General features: G+C 45.2%; 1 protein-coding gene across 2 annotated transcripts in view; it reads right to left on the bottom strand.

Annotated features, from left to right (window-relative positions):
* The window catches only part of cfap99 (cilia and flagella associated protein 99), an 88,013-nt gene that overhangs the window by 33,820 nt on the left and 27,880 nt on the right, over positions 1 to 26,313 (bottom strand). For both annotated transcript variants that reach the window (XM_055632266.1, XM_055632267.1), the window contains exons 7-9: positions 24,881 to 24,961; positions 8,725 to 8,793; positions 2,622 to 2,705 (exon numbers count right to left, since the gene is read on the bottom strand). In XM_055632266.1, coding sequence (XP_055488241.1) covers positions 2,622 to 2,705; positions 8,725 to 8,793; positions 24,881 to 24,961 — 234 coding nt within the window. The remainder of the gene's footprint in view (positions 1 to 2,621; positions 2,706 to 8,724; positions 8,794 to 24,880; positions 24,962 to 26,313) is intronic.

The following is a 26,313-nucleotide window of genomic DNA, read 5'->3' as shown; positions in this document are numbered from 1 at the left end:
TAAAATTATGGGACACCCTCTCTTTGTACTGGAGCAATTTACGAGGCTAATTGACCTACAAACCTGCACGGCTTTGTGATGTGGGAGGAAAGCCACACAGTAACTGGGAGAATGTGCAAACTCCACACAGGCAGCACCCGAGGTCAGAATCGAAGTTGGGCCTCTGGCGCTGTGTGGCAACGGCTCTACCAGTTACACCACTGTGCTGCCCTGTTTATTGTGTGCTCATTGTGTGGTGAGAAGGTTGGAACAGGGCAAGAATAAGGAGTCGTGAAGGTGAACCACCCCTCAGAACACTGCTGGTCGAAGCTCATGGAACTTTACTCGAGTGTAACAAATTTCAGTGAAACTCAGAGACACAAGGAACTGTAGATGCTGGCGTTCTGAGCAAGACACGAAGAGGAGGAGGGGTGGGAGGGAAACGATATCCAGCCCCAATCACCCTGCTCCTTTCCCTCCATTCACTAGTTTCCCATCTAGACCCCTTCATTTCCCTTTTATTCCCCTCTCTTTCTTTCCCTCCCTCCCTCTCCCTAATCTCCTTCCAACTATATTCCTCCCTCTGGCTTCACATTTCACTCCTCTTCACCTCTCCTTGTCTGTCACGCTTTTGTCTCCTTTTCACCTCTAGCCTTTGTCGCTTTACTCCATCCATGTGCCCATTGACACCTCTCCACCCCCATCCCCACCTGAAGATGTTTGACGAAGGCTTCCAACCTGAAACATCACCCATCTGTGTCCTCCAGAGATGCTGGCCAACCCACTTACACTACAACACTTCATGCCCCATGCTTGATTCCAGCATCTGCAGTTCCTTGTGCCCACCTCACCTATATGTACCCATTATTTGCCAGGCGTTGCCCCGACCCTACTCTTTTCAAGCCATCTCCTCCCCCCCTACTCCAATCAGTCCAAAGAAGGGTCCTGACCCGAAATATTGTCTGTCCATTCCCTCCACAGATGCTGTGTGACCCGCTGAGTTACTCCAGCACTGTGCTCAGCAGAGGGTTGGGAGTGATGGTGAGGTATCAACATACAAAAGGTCTGGAAGTATTCATTGTACTTGAATGCGAATTTATGGAGGCAAATCTAAGGTGAACATTTTCTCAAAAATTATTTAATTGAGCCAACCAAAAATGCGGCAGCCTAAAGTGGGTGGTGTTGTAGATAGTGAAGAGGATTGTCAAAAATTCCAGCAAAATCTTGATCCGTTGGGCCGGTGGGTTGAGAAATGGTTGATGGCATTTAATGCAGAGAAATGTGAGGTGTTGCATTTTGGGAAGACGAACATGGGCAGGACCTACACAGTGAATGGTAGAGCTCGGGAGTGTTGTAGAGCAGAGGGATCTAGCAGTGCAGGTGCATGGTTCCTTGAAAGTGGCACCACAGTTAGATAGGGTGGTTAAAAAGGCTTTTGGTACATTGGCCTTCATTAGTCATTAGTCTTCATATACATTTGTATTGGAATGTGGCATTCTCTGCCTCAGAGGGTGGTGGAAGCAGGTTCTCTGGATACTTTCAAGAGAGAGCTAGATAGGGATCTTAAAAATAGCAAAGTCAGGGCATATGGGGAGAAGGCAGGAACGGGGTACTGATTGGGGATGATCAGCCATGATCACTGAATGCGGTGCTGGCTCGAAGGGCCAAATGGTCTACTCCTGCATCTATTGTCTATTGTCTATTTGCGTTTAAAAGTTGGGAGGTCATGTTGCAGTTATCTAAGATGCTGGTAAAGCCGTATTTAGAGTATAAATGTTCAATTCTGGGCACCATGTTATAGGAAAGATGGTGTCAAGGTGGAAAGGGTGCAAAGAGGATTTACGGGAACGTTGCCAGGACTCGAGGGCCTGAACTTTAGGGAGAGGTTGAGCAGGTCAGGACTCTATTCCTTAGAACACTGGAGGATGAGGAGTGATTTTTATAGAGGTTTACAAAATCATGAGTGGAGTAGATTGGTAGATTGGCACAGAGTTTCTTGCCCGGAGTAGGGGAGAACCAGAGGGCTTAGGTTTAAGGTGAGGAGGGGGAAGATTTAACAGGAACCTGAGGGGTAGCTTTTTTACACAAAGGGTGGTGGGTGTATGGAATGAGCTGCCACGCTGCATGACTATGACTCTCTATGACTCTAATCACACCTGTTAATATTTGATCTATGGAATTACAAGGCATGTCCCTTCAAGTACACGTGAAATATTTAATATTAATTAAAAGGATCCTGAAACACAGTTTGCCAGTCCCTCCACAGATGCTGCTTGACCCGCTGAGATACTCCAGTGCTTTGTTTTGCTCAGTAAAATGCAGTGCAGATCTTTCAAGTTTTGTAGCCAGAGATCTACAATATTTGAGCATTTACAGCAAATATGTTCATATGTTACTGCTTTATCTGTTGATTTACCTCTCTGCGTTTGCATGTAGTTATGTAAATAAATCATGTGGTCAGAGAAGGCTGTGACCCAGGGCTCCACATATAGTCGGAATTGGAATATAAACCTGCAAGTTCAAAGCTTCTTATGTCCTGTTGCTGTTGATGCTACAGAACTTAACAAAACGCCATCCGTAATCAATCTCCGTCCTTGGGTACACTTCCATTACCTGTTTTACAATAACCCGTGACAACTTACCATCTGTTGAGGGACTTGCCGTGCTTTTGAAGGTGCCCGTCTCATCTTGGCCTCTTTTTCCATCAGAATTTCAGAAATAATTCGCTGTGGGGGGTTGCAAAGTGAGACATGTAAGTAACTATAGCAACCCGAAAGAGAACACACTGGCAACACACTTCAGCATAATGTGACTATAATTCACGTGCAGGTGGTAGGAATAGACTTTTAAAAGGGTCACACTGTTACCCTGTCAGATTGCATCCCTTGCATCAATGTATAATTAAAAGGCCGAATGTGAAAGATACATTGCTTCTGATGGATCCATAAATGGGATTACATCCTTACCGATGAATCACTGCTAAACATATAGTGTTAAATGTTGAGATTTCATAAAACAAACATGCATATCATGCATGCAATATTAAACTAATCACGTGAATGTGAATACACAGAGTCTTTTACCTAGGATAGGTGAATCAAGAACCAGATGGACATAGGTTTAAGGTAAGAGGGGCAAGATTAAATAGGAATATGAGAGGCAATTGTTTCACTCAGAGGGTTGTGGCTGTATGGAACAAGCTGCCAGAGGAGGTAGTTGAGGCAGGTAGAATTACAACATTTGAAAGAAGTTTAGATCGGTACATAGATAGGAAAGATTTAGTGAGATGTGGGCCAAACCTAGCCTCTCTTTATAGCAGAAACACTCGAGACCAGGACGGCCATTTTACTTAAACACCCCTTCAGGAGACGCAAGGAACTGCAGACACTGGAATCATGAGCACAACAAAAATTCCCTTTCTCATTCCCACACCGACCTTCCTGTCCTGGGCCTTCCTGTCCTGGGCCTCCTCTATTCCCAGAGTGAGGCCACATGCAAACTGGAGGAACAGCATATTTTCATATTTTGCTTGGGTAGCTTACAACCCAGTGGTATGAACGTTGAATTCAGAAGTTCCTAAGTTCATAAGTGATAGCAGTTTCCACAGATTCACCACTCTCTGACTAAATAAATTCCTCCTCATCTTCCTTTAGGTATGTCCTTTTATTCTGAGGCTATGGCCTCTAGTCCTAGACACTCTCACTGGTGCAAACATCCTCTCCACATCCACTCGATCCAAGCCTTTCACTGTTTGCTAAGTTTCAATGAGGTTCCCCCTCATCCTTCTCAACTCCAGCGTGTACAGGCCCAGTGCCATCCAAGGCTCATCATATGGTAACCCAATAATTCCTGGGATCATTCTCTTAAACCTCCCCTGGACCCTCTCCAGAGCCAGCACATCCTTCCTCAGATATGGGGCCCACAACTGCTCACAATACTCCAAATTCGGCCTGACAAGCACCTTATAAAGCCTCAGCATTACATCTCTGTTTTTGAATTCTGGTCCCCTTGAAATAAGGACTATTGCATTTGCCTTCCTTACTATCGATTTGACTTGCAAATTAACTTTTTGGGAATCCTGCACCAGCAGTCCCAAGTCCCTTTGCAACACCGATTTAGAAACTAGCCTTTATTCCTACTACCAAAATGCATGACTCCACACTTTGCTACTCTGTGTTCCATCTGTCACTTCCCTGTCCAGTCTCCCAACCAGGTCAATTTCAATTCTCCAATTTCAAGTACTTTCCCACACAATCCCCACTATTTTTCCTGCGCATTCCATTTCTTCCACTATCTCCCACCTGCCCCCAGTCAACCTGCAACATTCCACTCCTTTGTACACTGATCTCCCATCTCCGGGTCCCTAATTTTCCTTTTATTTCCCATCTCTCTCCTCCCCACTGTCCCCTTCCATCTATATCCCTCTCTCTGGCTTTATATTTCACTCCTCCTCCCCTTAGCTAACACCTTTTTGTCCCTGTGTCAGTAATGCCTCTGTCCCACTTAGGAAACCTGAATAGAAACCTCTGGAGACTTTGCGCCCCACCCAAGGATTCCGTGCTGTTCCCGGAGGTTCCCGGAGGTTTTTGTCAGTCTCCCTAATGGTCAAAAGTGGTTTCCGTTTCTTCTATGTTCCAGGGATTATTTAAAAAAATTCAAAACCGGCCACGACTAAAAATAGGTTGCGTTTTAAAAATCGGTAATTTTTTAGTCAAAGCCGGTTGCGATGCTAGTTGAAGGTGGTTGCCGGTGGTATTACCTTCCACTACCTGTAACCTCCGGCAACCACCTGCAACCTCCGGCAACCTATTTTTAGTCGCGCCGGTTTTTAATTTTTTTAAATAATCGCTGGAACATAGAAGAAGCGGAAACCACTTTCGACCATTAGAGAGACTGACAAAAACTTCCGGGAACCTCACGGAAACCTTGGGTGGAGTCTCCAGAGGTTTCCGTTCAGGTTTCCTAAGTGGGACAGAGGCATTATTCCACCCATCTGTCAATCCAACCTCCCCTAACCTGTGTCCACCTATCATTTGCCAGTCTTTGTCCTGCCCCAACCTCTCTTTTCCACCTTCCTCTCCCCCACTACAATAAGTCTGGACCCGAAACGTCGCCTGCCCATTCCCTCCACAGGTGTTGCCTAACCCATGGAGTTGCTCCAGCTTATTGTGTTTCACTTTCTAAGATGCCTCTTTCACATTCTCTGCAGTGTAGAGTTAAGGCTGCATGATCTGTAGACCATGAAACAAATCATGACAATGAGTTATCCCTGTGGCTGTGCTCCAGGAGGTCTGGTGAAATACAGCCCAGGATTTAAATCTGTAACTAGTGATCAAATTCAGAAGCAGCTAATTTATCACTGTAGTAAATAAACTAACAGAACTACTATTTTATTTGCAGAAGATAAAAAGAGAGAAACATACACAAAGACAGGAGACAGAAGGACTGCATCCCTACAAAACCCTTCTGAGTGTTTCTCAATCATAAGGCTTGGATGAACTTTGAGATCCACAAGCTTCTGAAGACCTGACACATCGGACATTCACGTCTGATGATACAGTGGTCTACAAGAAGTTCAGATACTACCTTGGTAAGGCCATCAAAAAGGCCAAAAGGGGCTTCTGCTCCAAGCTGGAGGTTGTTCGGCAGCTGTGGCGGGGCCTGAATGCAATCACCTCCTAAAAGGCAAAATCAGGAGGTAGCTCGAATGTCGGTGTAGCATCACTCCCTGACGAGCTCAATGCATTTTATGCACAATTTGATGGGGAGAACACTGATGTGCCTTCTTGAGCCCCCATTCACTGTGATGGTATTTCAGTCACAGTCACAGAGGCCGATGTCAGAAAATTCTTCAGAGGGGTGAATCCTCGAAAAGCGCTTGGATCTGATGGTATTCCCGGTCGTGTTCCAAAAACCTGTGCGGACCAACTGGCTGGAGTTTTTACGGACATTTTCAACCTCTCACTTCTGAGGTGTGAGGTTCCCACCTGCTTTAAAAGGGCATCAATTATACGGGTGTCCAAGAAGAGCAAGGTGACGTGCTTCAACGACTATCGACCAGTGGCACTAACGTCGGTGGTGATGAAATGCTTTGAGAGGTTGATCATGGTGCAAATCAACTCCTACTTCGACAAAAACCTGGATCCACTGCAGTTCGCTTACCGCCACACAGACCAACGGTGGATGCGATCTCGCTGGCTCTCCACTCCGCTCTGGACCATTTGGACAACAAATACTCATATGTCAGGTTGTTATTCATTGATTACAGCTCGGCATTTAATACAATCATCCCCTCCAAGATGGTTACCAAACTCGCAGAACTGGGTCTCTACGCATCCCTCTGCAATTGGATCCTCGACTTCCTCATTCACAGACCACAGACTGTTCGTATTGGTGGAAAGGTGAAAACAATCAGCACGGGAGCACCTCAAGGCTGCATGCTCAGCCCCCTGCCGTACTCACTCTATACTCACGACTGTGTAGCCGGTCATAGTGCGAACTCCATCATCAAGTTCGCTGACGACACCACTGTTGTGAGACGTATCACTGATGGGGACGAGTCCGAGTATAGAAGAGAGATTGACCGACTGACCAAATGGTGCCAGCACAATAACCTGGCCCTCAACACCAGCAAAACGAAGGAACTGATTGTGGACTTTGGAAGGGGTAGGATGGGGACCCACAGTCTCGTTTATATCAACGGGTCGATGGTGGAAAGGGTCAAGTGCTTCAAATTCCTGGGCGTGCACATCTCTGAAGATCTCTCCTGGTCCGAGAACACTGATGCAATTATAAAGAAAGCACATCAGCGCCTTTACTTCCTGAGAAGATTACGGAGAGCCGGTATGTAAAGAAGGACTCTCTCTAACTTCTCCAGGTGCACAGTAGAGAGCAGTATGACCGGTTGCATCGTGGCTTGGTTCGGCAACTTGAGCGCCCAGGAGCGAAAAAGACTACAAAAAGTAGTAAACACTGCCCAGTCCATCAACGGCTCTGACCTTCCTACCATCGAGGGGATCTATCGCAGTCGCTGCCTCAAAAAGGATGGCAGCATCATCAAGGACCCACACCATCCTGGCCACACACTCATCTCCCCGCTATCTTCAGGTAGAAATTACAGGAGCCTGAAGACTGCAACGTCCAGGTTCAGGAATAGCTACTTCCCCACAGCCATCAGGCTATTAAACTAAACTCAAACAAAACTCTGAACATTAATAGCTCATTATCTGTTTATTCGCACTTTATCTGTTTATTTATCCATGTGTGTATATATTTATATAATGGTACTAGACTAAGGGGGACCCGTTGGGGGGGCTTTCTGGAGTGCTAGAATGGGTGTTGTGCGCTGAAGGGACTGGTTTCTACAGGGCTAGTATGGATTTTGTGGGCCAAATGGATTCTTGGGCTGGCTGCTCACAGAACCAGAGATCCAGGTTCAATCCTAACTTTGAGTGCTGTTTGAGTGCAGAGTTTGCATGCTCCTCTTTGTTCATGTGTGTCCTCCCAATGCTTCAGTTTCCTCCCACATCCCAAAAGACGTGCAGGTTTGTAGGTTAATTGGCCTCAGTGAATTGCCTGCAGTGTGTAAAGTGGGATAACATAGAACTAGTGTGAACAGGTGATGGATGGTCAGCAGGGATTTGGTGGGCTGAAGGGCCTGATTCCATGCTGTTTCTCTAAAACTAAAACTCTAAAAATAAAACTAAGGTTAATTCAGAATCAGAATCAGAATCAGATTTTATTCGCCAAGTATGTTTTGCAACAAACGAGGAATTTCACTGGCCAGGTCAGTCATGCAATTAAAAGCAACAGACTCAAAAACACATTTTAACATGAACATCCACCACAGTGACTCCTACACATTCCTCACTGTGATGGAAGGCGAAATAAAGTTCAAGTCCTTCCTTTTGTTATTCCTCGGTCGGGGCCTTAAGCCCCCCGTTGACGGGACGGTCTTGACTCCTAGCTGGCGGCGTTCGGGCCCTCTGCGTCGAGGTGTTCAGCTCCAGCATCGGGGGGTTATCAGTTCCCCCGCGCCGGGCTATCGAACCTTGCGTCGGGGCTGGTCGAACCATCTGTGGCGTTGGAGCTTCCCGACTAGCTTCTCCCGAGACTGCCAGCTCTTGATGGTAAAGTCTGCAGGCCACGGTGGGAGCGATCCCAGGCAAGGGATCCACTCCGATGTTAAGTCCACGCCCTGCGGTGGGGCTCACGACAGTCTGAGGAGGCCTCCAGCTCCAGCGATGGTAGGCCGCAGAGCCCGGAGAATGTGATCCGAAAATTGATCACATCTCCGGCAAGGTAGGAACTTGAAAAAAAGTTTCCCCCGATCCCCTCCCCCCTCCCCCCACATAAAACAAACCGAAGTACATTAAAACAAACTTTTAACAAACGCTAAAAATAACAAAAAAGATGAAAAAATGAACAGACTGCCGGCAGGGCTGCCATCTCCCCGGCGCCCCTGGTGGTCAATTGCTCTGTAAACCTCTTGTGTGTTGGCAGTGGATGAGAATGTGGAATAACATAGAACTAGTGTGAATGGGTGATCGATGGTTGACGTGATGGGCTGAAGGGCCTGTTTCCATGCTGTATCTCTAAACTAAACATTGTATGTCCTCCACAGATACTGCCTGACCCGCTGACTTCCTCTAACATTCGTTTTGTGCCCAACTGCTTTCAGCTTACCTTCATGGCAAAGATGTATATGTGCCACATTATGAACAAAACATATCTAACAATAAGTACCCTTTTGTCAGAGGACTCCTCTGTGATGGCACATCGGAACTGGTCGGTGTTAGCTTCCAGGAGGTGTTCCTAGGAGAGAAGAAAATATCATTCATGATTCATTATCAGAGACATGTAAGTGCTCGGTTTATATTAGTCACCACCATTCCCACCATATACTGTTCTCCTTGCTCAATGAGGAAGCAAGAGTTGAGTTCTAACCAGCACATAATTCTCAAGCTCCATTTCAAAGTGACAAAAATACGACGGACAAAAGGAGAAATGCAATACCTCTGCTTTAACAATGAACATAGAATTGTCTAGTATAGGAACAGGTCCTTTGAACTTTGGTCCACGACGTCTGTGCCGAACATGAGGGCGGCACAGTGGCGCAGCTGGTAGAGATGTTTCCTCACAACGCCAGAGACCCAGACTCAATCCTAACCTCGGATGCTGTCTGTGCTGAATTTGCATATCTATCTATCTTCTATATCTATATGTATATTACAAAAACTCTCATCTTGCATGTGAGTTTGCATGTTTGTTTGTGATCATGCTTTTCATGATCTGAACTATGCCAAAACGGTACACAATAGCACAAAAAATGTTGCACCACCTTACTCACAATTATCTTGTTGTGTAGTGTATCAAGGTTCATCAGATTGATGTTATATTTTACGTTATTAACATTTTTTAATTAACAAAACCCCAATTTGAAAATTCTTCCTAGTCCTTACAGCTATGATGTCACATTGGGACTGTAGAATGTTGACAATGTTGCTATCCAAGTACATTGAGTCTTGCTAGCCCTAGCATATGCAATTTCATTCAAAAAAAGTTTAAAATGAGGGAGGGCGAATGAGGCAATTTTTAAAAAAAGTTTAAAATGAGGGACGTGAATAAGGCGAAATGAGCATCCCCTGCGCTTTTGGGGGCTATGGGTGAGTGGTGGAATTTTGCTTTGGGGTAGGGGTTCCTTTGGGGAGACGGGTGAGTGGTGGAATATTGCCTTGAGGAACGGGTTGTGTTGGAGGACCAGGCCTCTCGTGTGACAGGGGCCCAACGGGTCCCACTTGTTCTAGGATATAACTAAAACTCTCATCTTGTATATATGTATGTATGTATATTTGTTTGTATGTTTACTTGTTCCCTAAATGCCCGAGCTACAGCTAAAATGGTACACGATAGTGCAACAATTTTCGGCCCACCTTACTCACCATTCGCTTGGGGTGTGCAGAAGCAAGTTTCGTTCAATTTTACAAAGTATTTCCCTTTATAAACTTTAATTAACTTTCTAACCCCCGGGCCCGCTGCGCTCCCACTTACCGGCCCCGACAGCCGCGCCTGCGCAGTTGGTGGAGGGTTGCTGGGCCACCTATGGGGGTTGCTGGGCCCGCCGCCATTTTGAAATCACCATCTTGACTCGTGTCACAATGGGGTTCTCTGGCATCACAGCGGAGACCCGTCAGCTGCGCCTGCACAGTTGAGGAAGTATTGCCGGGCCTGGATCTATTGCGTTGGGGGAGGGGGATCCAATGGGTCCACGCTTGGTCTAGTAATTCAGTAAAAATCTTACACATAGGCACAATCATACTTAAATACAAGAATAAGAAGAGTAGATCACACTGTGCACAAGTTTTGCCACATTTCCAGCACCATATTGTACCCTTAAAGTACAACGTTATTAAAAATGTAGAATCTTTATTTGGCCATAAATTCATTATCTTGTTCCAATTTCCTTCCCATATCCCCTGATTTATGCTTGGACTATGAGCCAAGTCCTGGACTCCCCACCATCAGATCTTACTTCCTGCACCTACTCTATCCAGTAATACCAATAGTTTTGAAGGTTTCTATGAGACTTGCTTATGTAATAAAATAGAGCAGTTGATATTCCTATCTTCAGAGAAGTACAGGAAGAATCAGACCATCATAGATGGATGGCATCCCTCAACCCAAAACCAGCAAAAGCAAAACAAGGGGCGGCGCAGTGGCCCAGAGGTAGAGTTGCTACCTTACAATGCGAGAGACCTGGGTTCAATACTTACCAAGGGTGCTGTCTGTATTGAGTTTGTACGTTCTCCCCGTGACCGCGTGAGTTTTCTTCGGGTGCTCAGGTTTGCCCCCACACCCCAAAGACGTACAGGTTTGTAGGTTAATTAGCTTTGGTAAGTTTAAAAAATTAATCCTTAGTGTGTGTAGGTAAGTGTACAGGGTGATCACTGGTCGGCGTGAACTCGGTGGGCCGAAGGGCCTATTTCGCGCTGTATCTCTAAATTCTAAAGTTTAAAGTCAAAGTCAATGACAGAGGTGGCAAGACTAACAGATGTGGCTGGAATCCAATGTTTCTCTCGAGTTAAAAAAAGATAGACACAAAAAGCTGGAGTAACTCAGTGGGACAGGCAGCATCTCTGGAGAGAAGGAATGGTGACGTTTCAGGTCAATACTCTTCTTTTTGTGTCTATCTTTGGTTTAAACCAGTATCTGCAGTTCCTTCCTACACGTTTCTATAGAGTTAACTGCTATTTCATCAAATTACTGAGTGCGATGTGTGAACTATTGTGCGACACGGTGGCGCAGCTGTAGAGTTGCTGTCTTACAGTGCTGGCAGCGCCGAAGACACGGGTTCCATCCGGACTAGGGGGGCTGTCTGTATGGAGTTTGTTCATTCTCCCCGTGACCTGCATGTGTTTTATCCGAGATCTTCGGTTTCCTCCAACACTCCAAAGACGTACAGGTATGTAGGTTAATTGGTTTGGGGTATGCGTAAATTGTGTGTAGGATAGTGTTAAAGTGTGGGGATCGCTGGTCAGTGCAGACTAGGTGGAAGGACCTGTTTCCTCACTGTATCTCTAAACTAAACTAAACTGTTGTGACAACCTGACGGGGCAAGATGGTGAATGGTGTTGAATAGGGATCCATGAAAAAAGAGATTGGAGAGAGAGCTGACACGACAGCAGATGTTTCAGAAAAAGATCTGAGAGCAGCTGCCATGAATGACCAACCGTGTAATCAAGTAGAATTGTGACAGACAATCCCTCACACCGTGAAATGATTACGATGGAGAATCTCCACCAAACCCCATAAAGGCTGTAAGGACCAAGACTGCAGGAAATTACACAGAGTTATAGATGGAGCCAGGTCCGTCACATAGACCAGACTCCCCACCATCACACCTAAAAAGGTGTAACGCATATATTTTTCTGCAGGAAAGACAAATTCCATGCAAAACTAAACTAAATGAAAATGCATCCTAAAATAACAAGAATAGGATCATCTTTTAGCTGCTCGCTTATCAGACCTACCCTACTAAAAGGTTTAGGCATTTGCAGGCAGTGTAATGGGATCATTAACCTCTGACTGATCACAAGACAGCTATTAGTGTGTTTAGGGCTGAAAATATTACATTCGGAGACCCTCTTTTAATGACCAGATTATAATGTCTGCTTCATTTCCCTTGGAGACATTAGGGGCACATAAATCCAGTAAGTAAAAGGTTGGGTTTTATTTAGTTGTATCTGGATATGTAACAAAACAGGGAAACTAATATTGTAATTAAATACCATGACCAAAATTACTGTAGTCTTAATACATAGAACATAGAACAGTGCAGCACAATGTCTGCGCTGAACATGATGCCAAGACTAACCCTTATCTGCCTGCACATAATTAATATCTCTCTAACTTTTCCCTGCTCCATTCTGGTACCCACCTGCATCAAGAAGAAAAATAAAAGCAAGATCTCATGTCTTAATGACTATGTCCAGTGGCCCTTGACATCCACTAACATGAAGTGCTGTGAGAGGCTGGTTTTGACACACATTAACTCCAGCCTACTAAGCAACCTTTAAGTGCTGTACAGTAAACACGGGTTTACTGTACGGCACAGGAACAGGCCCTTTGACCCTCAATGTCAATGCCAAATGTTGAGACTCACCCTTATCTGCTTACACATAATCCATATCCCTCAATTTCCTGCATATAACATGTGCTTATACTAAAGCCTCTTACATATCACTATCATACCTGCCTCTACCTCCAACCCTGGCAGCACGTTCCAAGCACCCACCACTCTCTGCTTCAAAAATAAATTGCCCCAGACATAAGTCAGACTATTCACCTCATTAGAGACCTCCAGACTACCTTTAATCAGACATTACATGTACTGCCCCTGCCTGCTTCAAAGTCTCCACTATTGTCCCTGTACCCAAAAAGGCAAGGATTACTTGGCTTAATGACTACAGGCCTGTCGCACTGACCTCTGCAGTCATGCAGACAATTGAAAGGCTTGTGCTGGCCAAGCTGAAAAATATCACTATCCCCCTGCTGGATCCTATGCAGTTTGTATATCGGGCCAATAGATCTGTGAATGATGCAGTCAAACTGGGCCTGCACTTCATCTTACAGCACCTAGACCGACAGGGGACCTATGCGAGGATCCTGTTTGTTGATTTTAGGTCTGCATTCAACACCATTGTGCCAGAGCTACTACACTCCAAACTTTCCGAGTTGACTGTGCCTGCACCCCTCTGTCGGTGGATCACCAGCTTCCTGACGGACAAGAAGCAGCATGTGAGGCTACAAAACCATTGATGAACTGTACACTGCAAGAGCCAGGAAGCAAGCAGGCAAGATCATCTCTGACCCTCCTCACTCTGGCCACAAACTCTTTGAATCACTTCCCTCTGGAAGGTGACTCCAGACTGTCAAAAAGCTGCCACAGCCAGACATAAAAACAATTTTTATCCACGAGTAGTTGCTCTACTCAACAGCCAAAAATCTGTAGCCTCCCTTTGAGCTGGTATTTTGTTGGTTCACATGCTTGATCAATGGTGCTTTATCATTAATGTTTTATTATTATTAATGTTTAGTGTTTTCTGAGTCGTTCGTAACTGTCACTGTATGTCATGTTGTTACTTGTGGGCGGAGCACCAAGACAAATTTCTTGTATGTGAATACTTGGCCAATAAACGTACTTACTTACTCACTTACTTACTTATTGGACTTTATCCTGCACAAAACTTTATTTCATTTATCCTGTAGCTGCACACTTTGGGCGGCTTAATTGTAATCATGTGGTGTGTTTCCGCTGACTGGTTAGCGTGCAACACTGTACCTCAGTACACATGACAATAAACTAAACTAAACCAAATAAATGACAATTGCAGTTCTACCATTCTGCAGATTATCTTGTGCATTGGCGATGACAGAGAAAATGTACTGAATGGAGCAAATTGGAAAGATTGCGGCTGTTTGGAACTGATCACAGGCCTCTGCCAGACAACTTAGACTTAATGAGAATGTTACTTCAGATTTGCTGGAGAGATGTAACTGGTAAGGTGTGAAGCACGCATTGACGAAGAACTCAGAGCCAGTTATGTGCGACGTGATTCTTCAGATCCTGCAGTCTCGCGAATATGTGCTTTAGTTGGCTGAATATTCATCCATCAGAGGCATGTGTAAGAAGCCAAAGAACGAGGTGAATGTGATTTTCAATCTTACTGTGTGAGGCTCTGTGACGGAGCTGGCTTATCCCATGCATGCTTCATCAGAGCACTGTCTGTCACTGCAGACGGATCCACAACAGTGCCTGCAGTCGGCAAGAATGAGGGTAATTGGACTGTTTCTGCTGTAATAAAGACGATTAAGATGCGATTGAATAGCTGGGAGTGTTGGTGGAGGATCTTTAACAATGAATGATTGGGACTGAGCAGAGAGAATTAAGATGGTAAATGATGGTGGTATGTTGAATAGGATAACACATGGAAACTAAATGTGAGAGGTAGAGGGTAGAGTGGAGGAAAATATTCTTTGCAGCTTGTGCCTTGTGACATCTTTCCACGCCAAACCTGTCAAATGTGTGACATCTTTCCACGACAAACCTGTCAAACAAACAGCATCTAGTTCTGAACCTGGAGAGCTATGACACCTTCAAGCTGTGTTTGAAGATGAGACCATTTAATGGGGAAAATTAGATGAAGAGAATGAGGGGAAGGTGGTGGTGCAGCAATTCAATTACCAGGTAGGTAATTCAAAGGCCTGGATTTAATGGAAGTTGTGAAATTTGCATTTAAGGAGTGGCATGGTGGCCCAGGTGGTAGAGTTGCTGCCTCACGGCACTGGAGACCTGGATTTGTTCCAGACCTCAGGTGTTGTCTGTGTGGAGTTTGTACATTCTCCCTTTGACTGTGTGGGTTTCCGTTGGGTGCTCCAGTTTCATCGAATAAAATGTAGAACAGTACCACACAGGAATGTGCCCTCGGTCTACAATGTTTGTGCAGAACATGATGCCAAGTCAAAGGGATCTTATCTGCCTGTACATGATCCACATATCCCTCTATTTCCTGCATCTCCACGAGCTTAACTAAAAGCCTCTGAAACGCCACTATCATATCTGCCGACACCACCATCTCTGGCAATATGTTCCAGACCCCCAGTGTAAAAAACATATCCCGCTCATCTCAATTTAACTTTCCCCCTCTCACCTTATAGCTATGCCCTCTAGTGTTGACATTTCCTCCCTGGGAAAAACGTTCTGACCGTCTACCCTATCTATGCCTCTCATCATTTTATATACTTCTATCATCTCCCCTCAACATCCGACTCAGAGAAAACAATCCAAGTCTATCCAACTTCTTTCTCTATCTGAAACCTATATCCCGCTCTATCTTCTGACAGCATTCCCACTGTCTGCAACTCCTCTAATTTTGATATAATCAGCAAACTTACACACCAACCCATCTGTTGGTCATCTATATCTACCTATATATTTATATATTCCTTCCACATCCCAAAGGCATGTTATGTTTGTAGATTAATTTCTGTAAATTGCCCCAATTGCATAGGGAGTGGATGAGAAACTGGGATAACATAGAACTAATGAGATGGTCAGCGTGGACTCGGGCCGAAGGACCTGTTACCATGCTGTATCTCTAAATGAAAACAGAGTGGGCATTACTCTGGATAATGGGGATAAGGTGGTTGGTTAATTTTGGGAGGCGAAGATAGGGGAGATAGTAGGAACCGTCTTCCAAGAGTGGAAACCCCAAGAATTGGTGGGCTTAGGTTTAAGGTCAGAGAGGGTAAATTTAAAGGTGGAATGCAGGGCAAGTTTTTTTTTTACACAGAAAGTAACGTGCTGCCAGGTGTGGTGGTGGAGGCAGATATGACAGTGACATGCAAGAAGCATTTAAATAGACACATGGATATGTAGGGAATGGAGGGATATGGATCATGTACAAGCACAGCAGAGGAGTTTAACGGCATCATATTCGGCATGGAGAATATGGGCTGAAGGGCCTGCTGCTGTGCTGTACCGTTCTATGTTCTAAATGCCAGCACAGGTTGCTTGGGTTGAACAGGACATTTCCAATTTATAATTTTTATGCAATTCTTTGGAGTGGCAATGTAGTACCCAGATTGATAAACAGTATCTAATTAATCATTACACAGCCATCTGCGCGCTTCATAAATTAACACTCCAGCCAGACATGAACAGCAACACTTGCTGCTTATCATGCCCACTTGGAGCAGGCTTTCTGTAGAAGGAGCAGTTGGTGACATTAACGAGAACATGTAAGAGTGATTCACAGGGAACGGCTGCTGCTATAATAGTGCCAAGGTCCAGACCTGTTCTGAATAGGCTCTACTAAATTGTAGACACAAAATGCTGGAGTAATCCAGCAGGTTAGGCAGCATACCTGGAGATCATGGATAGGTTACGTTGCAGGTCGGGAACCTTCCTCAGACTGAGGAAGTGTCCTCACCAGAAACATCACCTATCCATTTGTTGAGAGATGCTGCTTGACCCACTGAGTTACTCCAGCATGTTGTGACTATCTTGGAGAAAAAACAGCATCTGCAGTTCCTTGTTATTAAATTTTGTCTGCTAAAATGTACAAACATTGATTTATTTTCTCATTGAGGAACTGGGGCTAAATTTGAAAGAGCTGAAAGAAAAACACAAGTGCTGGAGTAATTCAGCCGGTCAGGCAGCAGCTATGGAGGAAATGATTAAGCGATACTTTGGGTCAGGTCTCTTCCCTCCGCAGATGCTGCCTAACCCGCTGAGTTCCTCCTGTCCGTGTTTTGCTCAAGATTCCAGCATCTACGGTTCCTGGTGTCTCAATTTGAATGAGCTGATTTCACTTCAACCTGATCAGGGTTAGGGCTAGGATCTGTTTTTTTCTTGTGATGATCTATGGAATGTGGGTCATTAAGGAGAGCCCACGGCTTAAAATCCTCATCATTTTGCATCGATGAATCGAGGCAAACGCTTTCTTGAAGTCTATGAAGGTTAGAACGGCCGGCAGGTTGTTATTCTTCACCTCCTCAATGATTCTTCGTAGGGCAAGGATCTGTGTGACCGTGTTCCTCTTCTCTCTGAAGCTGTTCTGATTGTAACGTAGCTTCGGGTCAATAGCAGCCCCAATCTGGTTGAGAATCAAACGGTTGTAGACCTTGGCCAAGGCACATGTCAGGCAGATGCCACGATAGTTGTCAGCCTTGTTCAGGCTCCCAGATTTGGGGGTGGGGATGATGTTGGTTTGTGATCACTGTGTTGGCTTGTGTTTCGTCATTAGCGCTGTGTTGCAGAACCTGAGCATGATGTCGCCGAGCTCAGAGTTTCTCCCCACCTCTGGAGGGATGTTATCAGGCACTGGACTCTTCCCTTGCTGCAGCGAGGTCTTCACTTTTCGCAGCTCCTTCATGGTGAAGGGGTCGTCATGAATCTGTACATCCATGAAGACAGTCTTGATCTCCTCATCTTCCTCAGTGGCAGTTGGAGGTGACCCAAGCAGGTCCTTGAACTGGGTGAACCATGTGTTGATTCGGTCCTCTGGAGAGTTCCCGTTGACTTGACCTGACTTGGTCTTCTTCCTGCCACTGATCTCGTTCATGACCCTCCATGCCTCGCTAAACCACTTGCCATTGTTGGCTGCCTCTACTCCCTCTATCATTCTCGCAATCTCCTCCTCCTTCAGTTTATCGTACGCCTGAAACAGTTGGGATTTGGCCGCCTTCAGATCCTCCTTGAGCTGTTCCATCCTGCTCCTAGTGTCGGCCTCTTGGCATTCAACAACTATTTTCCATGCTGCAACAACTTCCGTGTGCTCAGAGTTGCGACTTCTCTTCACATGCTTCACTTTGGGTAGACTCTTTATTGCTTCAGAGTTGGTCTCTATGAACCATTCGTAACGAGCCGTAGCATTTTCCCTTGTCTCAGCTCCTCCTCTTTCCTCCTCCTCTTCTTGTTTCTCATTCTTCAGCATTTGGAAGTGGTTAACCACCTCTACTGTGCATTGGGCCTGTAGATCTGGTCGAGAGGAAAACAATTTCCAGTCCATTTTTTCCTTGTGGCCTGTAGACTTAGGCTGCCTCAGGCTTAGCCTCACTCACATTGTCACCACTCGGTGATCCAAGCTCACGGTATCAAAAATGCTCTACGCTTCAGAGTCCATGACACTGTTGCTCCATTTGCGTCGCACCAGGATGTAATCTAGTTGGCGCTTTTCTTCTTTGCACCAGTCCTGCACCAGTCGCTTCTTGAACATGGTGTTCGCTGCTCGGAGACTATACTCCTGGAGAAAGCTGGCTAGGTGTTGACCATTCTGGTTATTGTCACAAGTGTGATAGGTGTAACTAGCACCCTCTTGTCCGAGGCGGGTATTGAAGTCCCCAAGCACAGCCAGTAAACTGTATGCAGGTACTCGCTCCATCGCAACTTGGAGGACAGAGTAGAATTGTTCTACTTCGGCCTCAGGGCTGCTGTTGTGAGGGGAGTAGCATACCATGACAGTGGTGACAGGGTTACCACTAAACTCAGCAATAAAGACTCAAGGACTGACAGAGTGGACACCCTGTAGCGCGCTCCTTGCTCTCCGACTCAATAGCAGACCCATTCCTCCCTGAGCAGAGTTGTTTACAGAACCTCTCCACGGTATCCCTCCTCGTCTCTTGAGAGCCATTGAGGATATGCACTTGGGCACCACGGCCAAGGTTGTCACCCCGGATAGCAAGAGCAAAGTGTTCGAGATCCTCGCTGGGGGTCTTACAGGGAGACACGCTGGCACCCTTTCTCTTTGCCATTGTCCTTGATTATGCAATGAGGCAGGCGCTCAAGCAACCTCAGCTCTACAATTGATCTACGAGGCGCTCAAGGGACCTCGGCTCTACAGTCACCCTAAGGCGTTCAAGAAAATCGGGCCAGTCAACTTGTCAGACCTCGACTTCGCTGATGACATCGTCCTGCTGTCAGACCAGATTAGGGAGGCACAGGAGCTGCTCGGCAGGGACGAGACGGAGTGCGAGAAAGTGGGCCTCCACCTCAATGCCAAGAAGACCGAGTACATGGCGTACAACATTGGTGACCATGAGCCTCTCCAGACCAGTGGCGGTGCATCTCTCAAGAAAGTGGAGGACTTCAAGTACCTGGGAACGAGGATGCAGAGCTCGGAGAATGTCATCAAGGGCTAGAAAGCGCTTGCATGAAAATCTGTCAATAACATGGGGGAAAATCTCGACGTCTCGGATGTCTAAAAGTCTCAAACTGAGATTCTCCCATGCAACTGTAGAGACCATATTACTGAATGGGTGTGAGGCATGGACTCCCACTCGAGCACTGTCCAAGTCTCTCGATGGTACCTACACCCGAATGATCAGAAAAGTTCAAAATGTAATTTGGAGGGACCACATCACCAACGCCCAGCTCTATGGGGAGATTCCACCTCTGACCGAGAAGATCAGGTCGAGAAGGATGAGGTTCGCTGGTCACTGCCACCGCCACCCAGTAATGCCAGCAAAACAAGGTTGTGCTGTGCAAACCCACCCATGGACGACGTGACCCGAGACGGCCAATAAAGACGATGCTGAAGACGTTGATGGAAGATGCATGTGTAGAGACAAAAGAGGAACGTGCATGGAGGACCGAGATGTGTCGTGCGTCCATCACCGTGCCCATCGGAAACCAGCACCACTGCATCACTCAGGTTTTCAACGATAATATCTAATATCAATCTGTGGCTTATTGCTCTCACTGCATTGTGGAAGGAAGGTGGTAATGAACTGCTTTTGTGAGCCACTGCTCTCCTTGTGGTGAAGGGAAATAGGAAAGATTTAGAGGGATATGGGATTGTCATGTACCAATGGAGAGGACATCATGTTTGGTATGGACAAGTTGGGCCCATGGGCTTATTTCCGTTCTGTATGACTCTACAAAGAAGATTTTATAATTTAGAACCCATCGACAATGAAAGATTACCAATGCATTTACCAATTCAAGATGGTGTAATATGGAGGGGAACTTGCTGGTTTACATATTGTCACATGTATGGTGAAAAGGTTTGTTTTGCATGCTATCCAAACAAGTCAGATATAACCTTCATGCTGCAATCAAGTCAAATTCAAGTATAATAGATAAATAAATATAATATAATAAAGGGGAAGATAGATAATGCAGAATATAGTTCTCGCCGTTGTAGTGCATCGGTTTCATAGACAAAGTTCAATTTCCACAATGGGGCAGAGGTGGAACAGACAAGAATCAGATTGCTTATGGAAGGACCATTCAGAATCCTGATAACGGAAGGGAAGAAGCTGTTCCTCAGTTTGGTGGTGCATTCTTTCAAGCATCTGAACCTTCTGCCGGATGGGGCAGGGAGAAGGAGGAGTGACCAGGGTGGGACAAGTCTATGGTCATGTTGGCTGCATTTCCGAGGCAGTGTGAAATGTAGATGGAGTCAGCGGTGGGAAAACTGGTCTGTGCAATGTTGGTAGCAGTCAGATGTTTGTGGGTGCTGCTGAACAATACGATATTGTGTTCCATCATTTTATAGATGGAACATTGCAGTATAAAGAGAGAGAAGATTCAGGGTGGAATGATTTGTGTGCCATGTATGCAGACTGTTTTGTCCTGGATGATGTCTAGCTTCTTGAAGGGTGTTGGAACTACATCTATCCAAATAATATTGTGTCAAGCTCCTTTGTGGAAAGGCTTTGGGAGTCAAAAGGTGGTCCATGATCACAGGATATCCAGCCTCTGAACTGCTCTTGTACCCGTGCAGTATTTATGTGGATACTGGTCAATGTGATTCCAAACATGTGGATGTTGTTGAATCTCAAGGGGGAGTGTTGCTCTCTTGCTGGAGATGGTTACTTATCTTGAACAGAGCTTAAAATCCATTTTGCACAATGTAAGCATTAAAATGTCAGGAAAATTAATTCACATGTCAGCATCAGAGTATAATTTCTGTACCAGGGACCAACCAGTATTGAGTGTTAAAGCACATTAAAGAAGACTGTCATTTTAATACCACATAGATCTGCAGAATTCCGGAAAATTATTTGGAAAACATGATATATGTCTTTATTTTTATCCTCGGTTTTAACTTGTTTGCTGTATGATTTGTTATTGCTGTTTATACTCTCCATGTCTCTCTTTGTCAGCAGCGGGATCAGAAGGGACATCCTTCTTCAGTCATCTTCGTTCCAAGAAAAACAAACTCATCAATAGGGCGTAGTCATACAACGTGGAAACAGGTCCTTCAGCCCAACTCGCCCATGACGACCTTCCTGCCCCATCAACACAAGTACCTCCTGCCTGCGTTTGATCCATGTCCCTCTAAACCTTTCCTATCCATGTACTTATCCAAATGTTTCTTAAAAGTTGTGATAATTGCTGCCTCAACTATCTCCTCCAGCAGCTCCTTCCACATACCTACCATCCTTTTTGGAAGAAAAGTAGCCCCATCAGGTTCCTATTAAGTCTTTCCATTCTCACTTTAAACCTTTGTTCTCCTTCTTGATTCCCCTACTCTGGATAAAAGACTGTGCATTCACCCTATCTATTCCTCTTATGATCTTATGCATCTCTATAAGATCATTATACACATCTATAAGATCAAAGATGTGTTAAAATGAATTTTGACTTTTCTTTCCTCACAGTGTGCCTCCTAGTAGATTTCCTACACAGATGCCTGCATGATGGCCACATGGAGCTTCTTTTGGGGTGGGGTGGTCCATTAGCAAAAGCAGGAAGTTTGCAAGGGATCTGGAGAGAATGGAAGGCTATGAATCACGTGCGCAGGCAGAGCAGCCTAGTTTAACTTGGTATCATGTTCAGCACGGTAATTGTGGGCCGAAGGACCTGTTGCTTTAATATTCTAAGCAGTGGGCGGCACGGTGGTGTAGCAGTAAAGCTACTGCCTTAAAGCGCCAGAGACCTGGGTTTGATTCTGACTATGGGTGCATGTCTGAACGGAATTTGAACGTTTTTCCTGTGACCTGCGTGGGTTCTCTCCTAGATCTTTGGTTTTCTCCTACACTCCAAAGACGTATAGGTTTGCAGGTTAATTGGCTTGGTATAAATGTTAAATTGTCCCTAGTGTGTGTAGGGTAGTGTTAATGTGCGGGGATCACTGGTCAGTGCGGACTTAGTAGGCTGAAAGGCCTGATTCCACGATGTATCTTTAAACTAAAATAAACATTGAGGCTTTAGTTTTTTGGGTCAAACATTCTAGGATTAGTCTTGAACTGACCCACTACATGTTCTTCTCAGGGTTTATGTTGTACAGAGGGAAGGGAACACCATGCAAAAGGTTGCGTTGCTAACTCTGTGGAATTGATAGTTTTCTTCCTATTCTTTTATGTTTAGGACTAACAACATTGAAAATGTGAAAAACTTGCATGGTTTTATGCTGCTTAAGTATTCGTCCTGACACTTGGTGATAAATGTCAAAGTTTTTAAAGATAGACTTTTTTTTTAAATAAATCGCACAAAGATTACATGAAGGGAGTCTTTTTTGGGAACGCTCCTACACATGCTTCAGATACACTTGATCTTCCTTCTCACTTTTCTAGTTTGGAAAAAGATTAATTCATAAGTTTATATGTTAAAGGAGCAGAATTAGGCCATTCAGCCCATCAAGTTTACTCTGCCATTTAACAATGGCTGATCTATCTTTCCTTCTCAACCCCATTCTGCAGCCTTCGCCCCATAGCCCTCCTTGACACCCTTCCCCATCAAGAATCTGTCAATCTCCACTTTAAAAATACCCATGACTTAGCCTCCACAGCTATCTGTGGCAATGAATTCCACAGATTTACCACACTCTGGCTAACTGATTGTCGGTTTGCATTATTATGTTCTGGTTAACAAGTATTACTGATAATTTATTGTATTATTGATTATTGTATATTTATTTATCCTGTTGATGCATTTTAATGTACCTTTAAAACTGCAGCAGGAACATCATTGTTCCATTCCCAGTGCAAATGACTTGAACATTAATCCAGTCTCTGTCTCCATAGGCTGCCTTATCTGCTGAGATTTTCCAGCTTTTGTTATTTTTAGTGTACTGTAGATGTCCAGCATTTGGAACCTAAGCTGCAGGGTGACTTTGATAGGTTGGGTGAGTGGACAGATGCAGTATAATATGGATTAATGTGAGGTTGTCCACTTTGATGGCAAGAAGAGGAAGGCAGATTATTATCTGAATGGTGTCAGATTAGTAAAAGGGGAGGTGGAATGAGACCTGGGTGTGCTTGTCCATCAGTCACTGAAAGTAAGCATGCAGGTACACCAGTGAGTGAAGAAAGCTAATGGCATGTGGGCTTCATTGCAAGAGGATTTGAGTTTAGGAGCAAGGAGGTCCTACTGCAGTTGTATAGGGCCCTGATGAGACCGCACCTGGAGTATTATGCGCAATTTTGGTCTCCTAATTTGAGGAAGGACATTCTTGCCATTGAGGGAATGCAGCGTAGGTTCACCAGGTTAATTCCCGGGATGACGGGACTGACAGATGATGAAAGAATGGGTTGACTCGGCTTGTATTAATTGGTATTTGGAAGGATGAGAGGTGATCTTATAGAAAATTATTCAATTCTTAAAGGATTGGACAGGCTAGATGCAGAAAAAAATGTTTCTGATGTTGGGGGAGCCCAGAACCAGGTATCACAGTTTAAGAATAAGCAGTAGGCCATTTAGGACTGAGACGAGGAAAAACTTCTTCACCCAGAGAGTTATGAATCTGTGGAATTCTCTGCCACAGAAGGCAGTGGAAGCCAATTCTCTGGATGTTTTCAAGAGAGAGTTAGATTTAGTTATTTTGCCTAAAAGAATCAAGGGATATGGGGAAAAAGCAGGAATGGGGTACTGATTTTAGATGATCAGCTATGTTCATACTGAATGGAGGTGCAGGCTCGAAGGGCCGAACGGCCTACTCCTGCACCTATTTTTCTATGTTTCTATGCTTCTAATCTAATATAATCCCATTTGCCAGCCAACTGCAATGCTGAAAATACACAGCAGGTCAGACAGCATCCACAGACAGTGGACAGCAGCATGGAGAGGCAGAGCAGCGGTGGAGGACACCCACAGCATCGCCAGGCCAGATCAAACCCGGGAACACCAGCCGCCACCAGGACAATGGGACTTTAAATCCAAGATAAGTCTCTGTGGGATTAAGAACTTTGAAACTTGAAGGGAAAAAGTTGGCGCCAGAAACATGGTGACTCTTTGCATTATGCCTCAGTGAAGTTTACTATTCTCACAGTACAATTGTTGCACTTTTCTACTTATCTGCGATTGAGATTATCTATTATACGATTTTACAAGATTGTATGCAAAACAAAGAATATCACAGTACATAGGTACACGAGACATTAAAGTATCATTGAATCACAGAAAGAGTTAATGTTTCAGGTCGATGACCTTTTGTCATCGTCCACTGATGATCCCCTAAACTCCACTGCAGATTATTTCTGGTGTTCTCTGCTCTACCTGGTCTGCATAACCCGGCAATCAGGTGATGCCTTCAGCAAAGGAAGGAGAAAGAGGAATAAGTCATAGGAGCAGAATTAGGCCATTCAGCCCATCGAATCTGTGCCACCATTCGATCGTGGCTGATCTGTTTTTTCCCTCTCAACCTCTTTCTCCTGCCTCTCCCCAAAATCTATGACGCCCTTACTCATCAAGAACCTATCAATCTCAGTTTTTAAAATATCCAATGACTTGGCATCCACCGCTGTCTATGGCAATTAACTCCTCAAATTCACCTCCCTCTGGCTAAAGATATTCCTCTTCATCTCTATTCTCTTTTATTCTGAGGATTTGATCTCTGGTCCTGGACTTTCACACTACTGGAAACAATCAGTGAGACAAAGTAAATGATCATCCAACCTCGGCTAACAGGTGGTTCTTCTTCTTGATTTCTTTCAGCATCTCTTTCTCTTTCGGAGGAGTGTACGTGCTGCTGGGAATCTGAATCACAGGAAGAAAACAACAGTGAGACTCCAGCCAAGGCAAGCAACAAGGATTACAATGGAAATCTATTAGCTCATTTGGTTTTGGCAAATATTGCAAAGTATTTGCAGCAGATAAACCAATCCAAATTTTTTTTTTGATGACAGCGTGGAAACGGGCTTTTCGGTTCACAGAGTCCACACTGACCAACGATCACTCGCACTATCCCATCTTACACACTAAGGGCAATTTAAACAAGCAAATTAACCTACACGTCTGTGGAATGTGGGAGGGAATCGGAGCACCCGGAGAAAACCCACGTGGTCACAGGGAGAACATGAAAACTTCAAATACTTGAGATATAAAATACTCTGCACTTCAGGCCAGAATTGAAACTGGGTCTCTGGCGCTGTGCGGCAGCAGCTCTACCAGCTGCACCACTGTGCCACCTCCTTGTCATATTCATCTAGCTACCCCTTAATGTCAATTATTACACTGGTTTAGTACACACATGGACTTCTTTCTATCCTTACATTATAACAGTAACTTTCCTTCAAAAAATACTTCTAGCTGTGAAATGCAAGATACAAGATACAAGATATATTTATTTGTCACATGTGCCAGATGGCACAGTGAAATGTGATTACCATACAGCCATCCAATAACAATAAAGAACACACCACACGATAGAGTTCAACATAAAAACATCCCCACACAGCAGAATCAAAGTTTTCACTGTGAGGGAAGGCACCAAAGTCAGTCATCTTCCTCTAATGTTCCCCAATGTTCACCCGTGGTCGGGGCCTCCCGAGCCCTCTGCAGTCGCCGCTACGGGCGGCCCGCTGTTCAGGCCCGCTCGCCGGGGTGATGCAAGTCCGACGTCGGGGCTGGGGGGCATCCTCAGCGGTTTGGATATCAGAGTCGGTCACCTCCTACTGGAGTCCGCTACTCACAAAAGTCCGCAGGCAGCGCTGGTGGCCTCGGCAAAGGGCCCCAGGACTCTGCGATGACAGTCAGCGCTGCCCGCATTGGAAGCTCTCCCAAGCCACAGCTCCACGATGTTGGAGCAGCGGGCCAACGCTCCGGAGCTCCAAACGGCGATCCAGGTAGGCATCGCCCGCTCCGCGGTGAATTCAGCACTGCACCGCTGTTGTAGCTCTCGTCCAGTTCCCGGTCCCCGACACGAAAGGCCGCTTTGGTCTATCAACGAAAGGCACCTTAGAAATGTCTTCTCACTTTATCTGATCGTTTCTCCCTGTGACATTTGTTTCAGCTACTTCCCATGGCAGTGTGTTCCAGAGTTTAGCCACTGACTGGGTGAAATAATTTCTCCAGAACTCCTCACTGGAATTATCGTATTTCTGACCCAT

Source organism: Leucoraja erinacea, chromosome 3, assembly GCF_028641065.1.
Source record: "Leucoraja erinacea ecotype New England chromosome 3, Leri_hhj_1, whole genome shotgun sequence".
Lineage (NCBI taxonomy): Eukaryota > Metazoa > Chordata > Chondrichthyes > Rajiformes > Rajidae > Leucoraja > Leucoraja erinaceus.
This window is presented reverse-complemented; position numbering and strand designations above follow the sequence as displayed.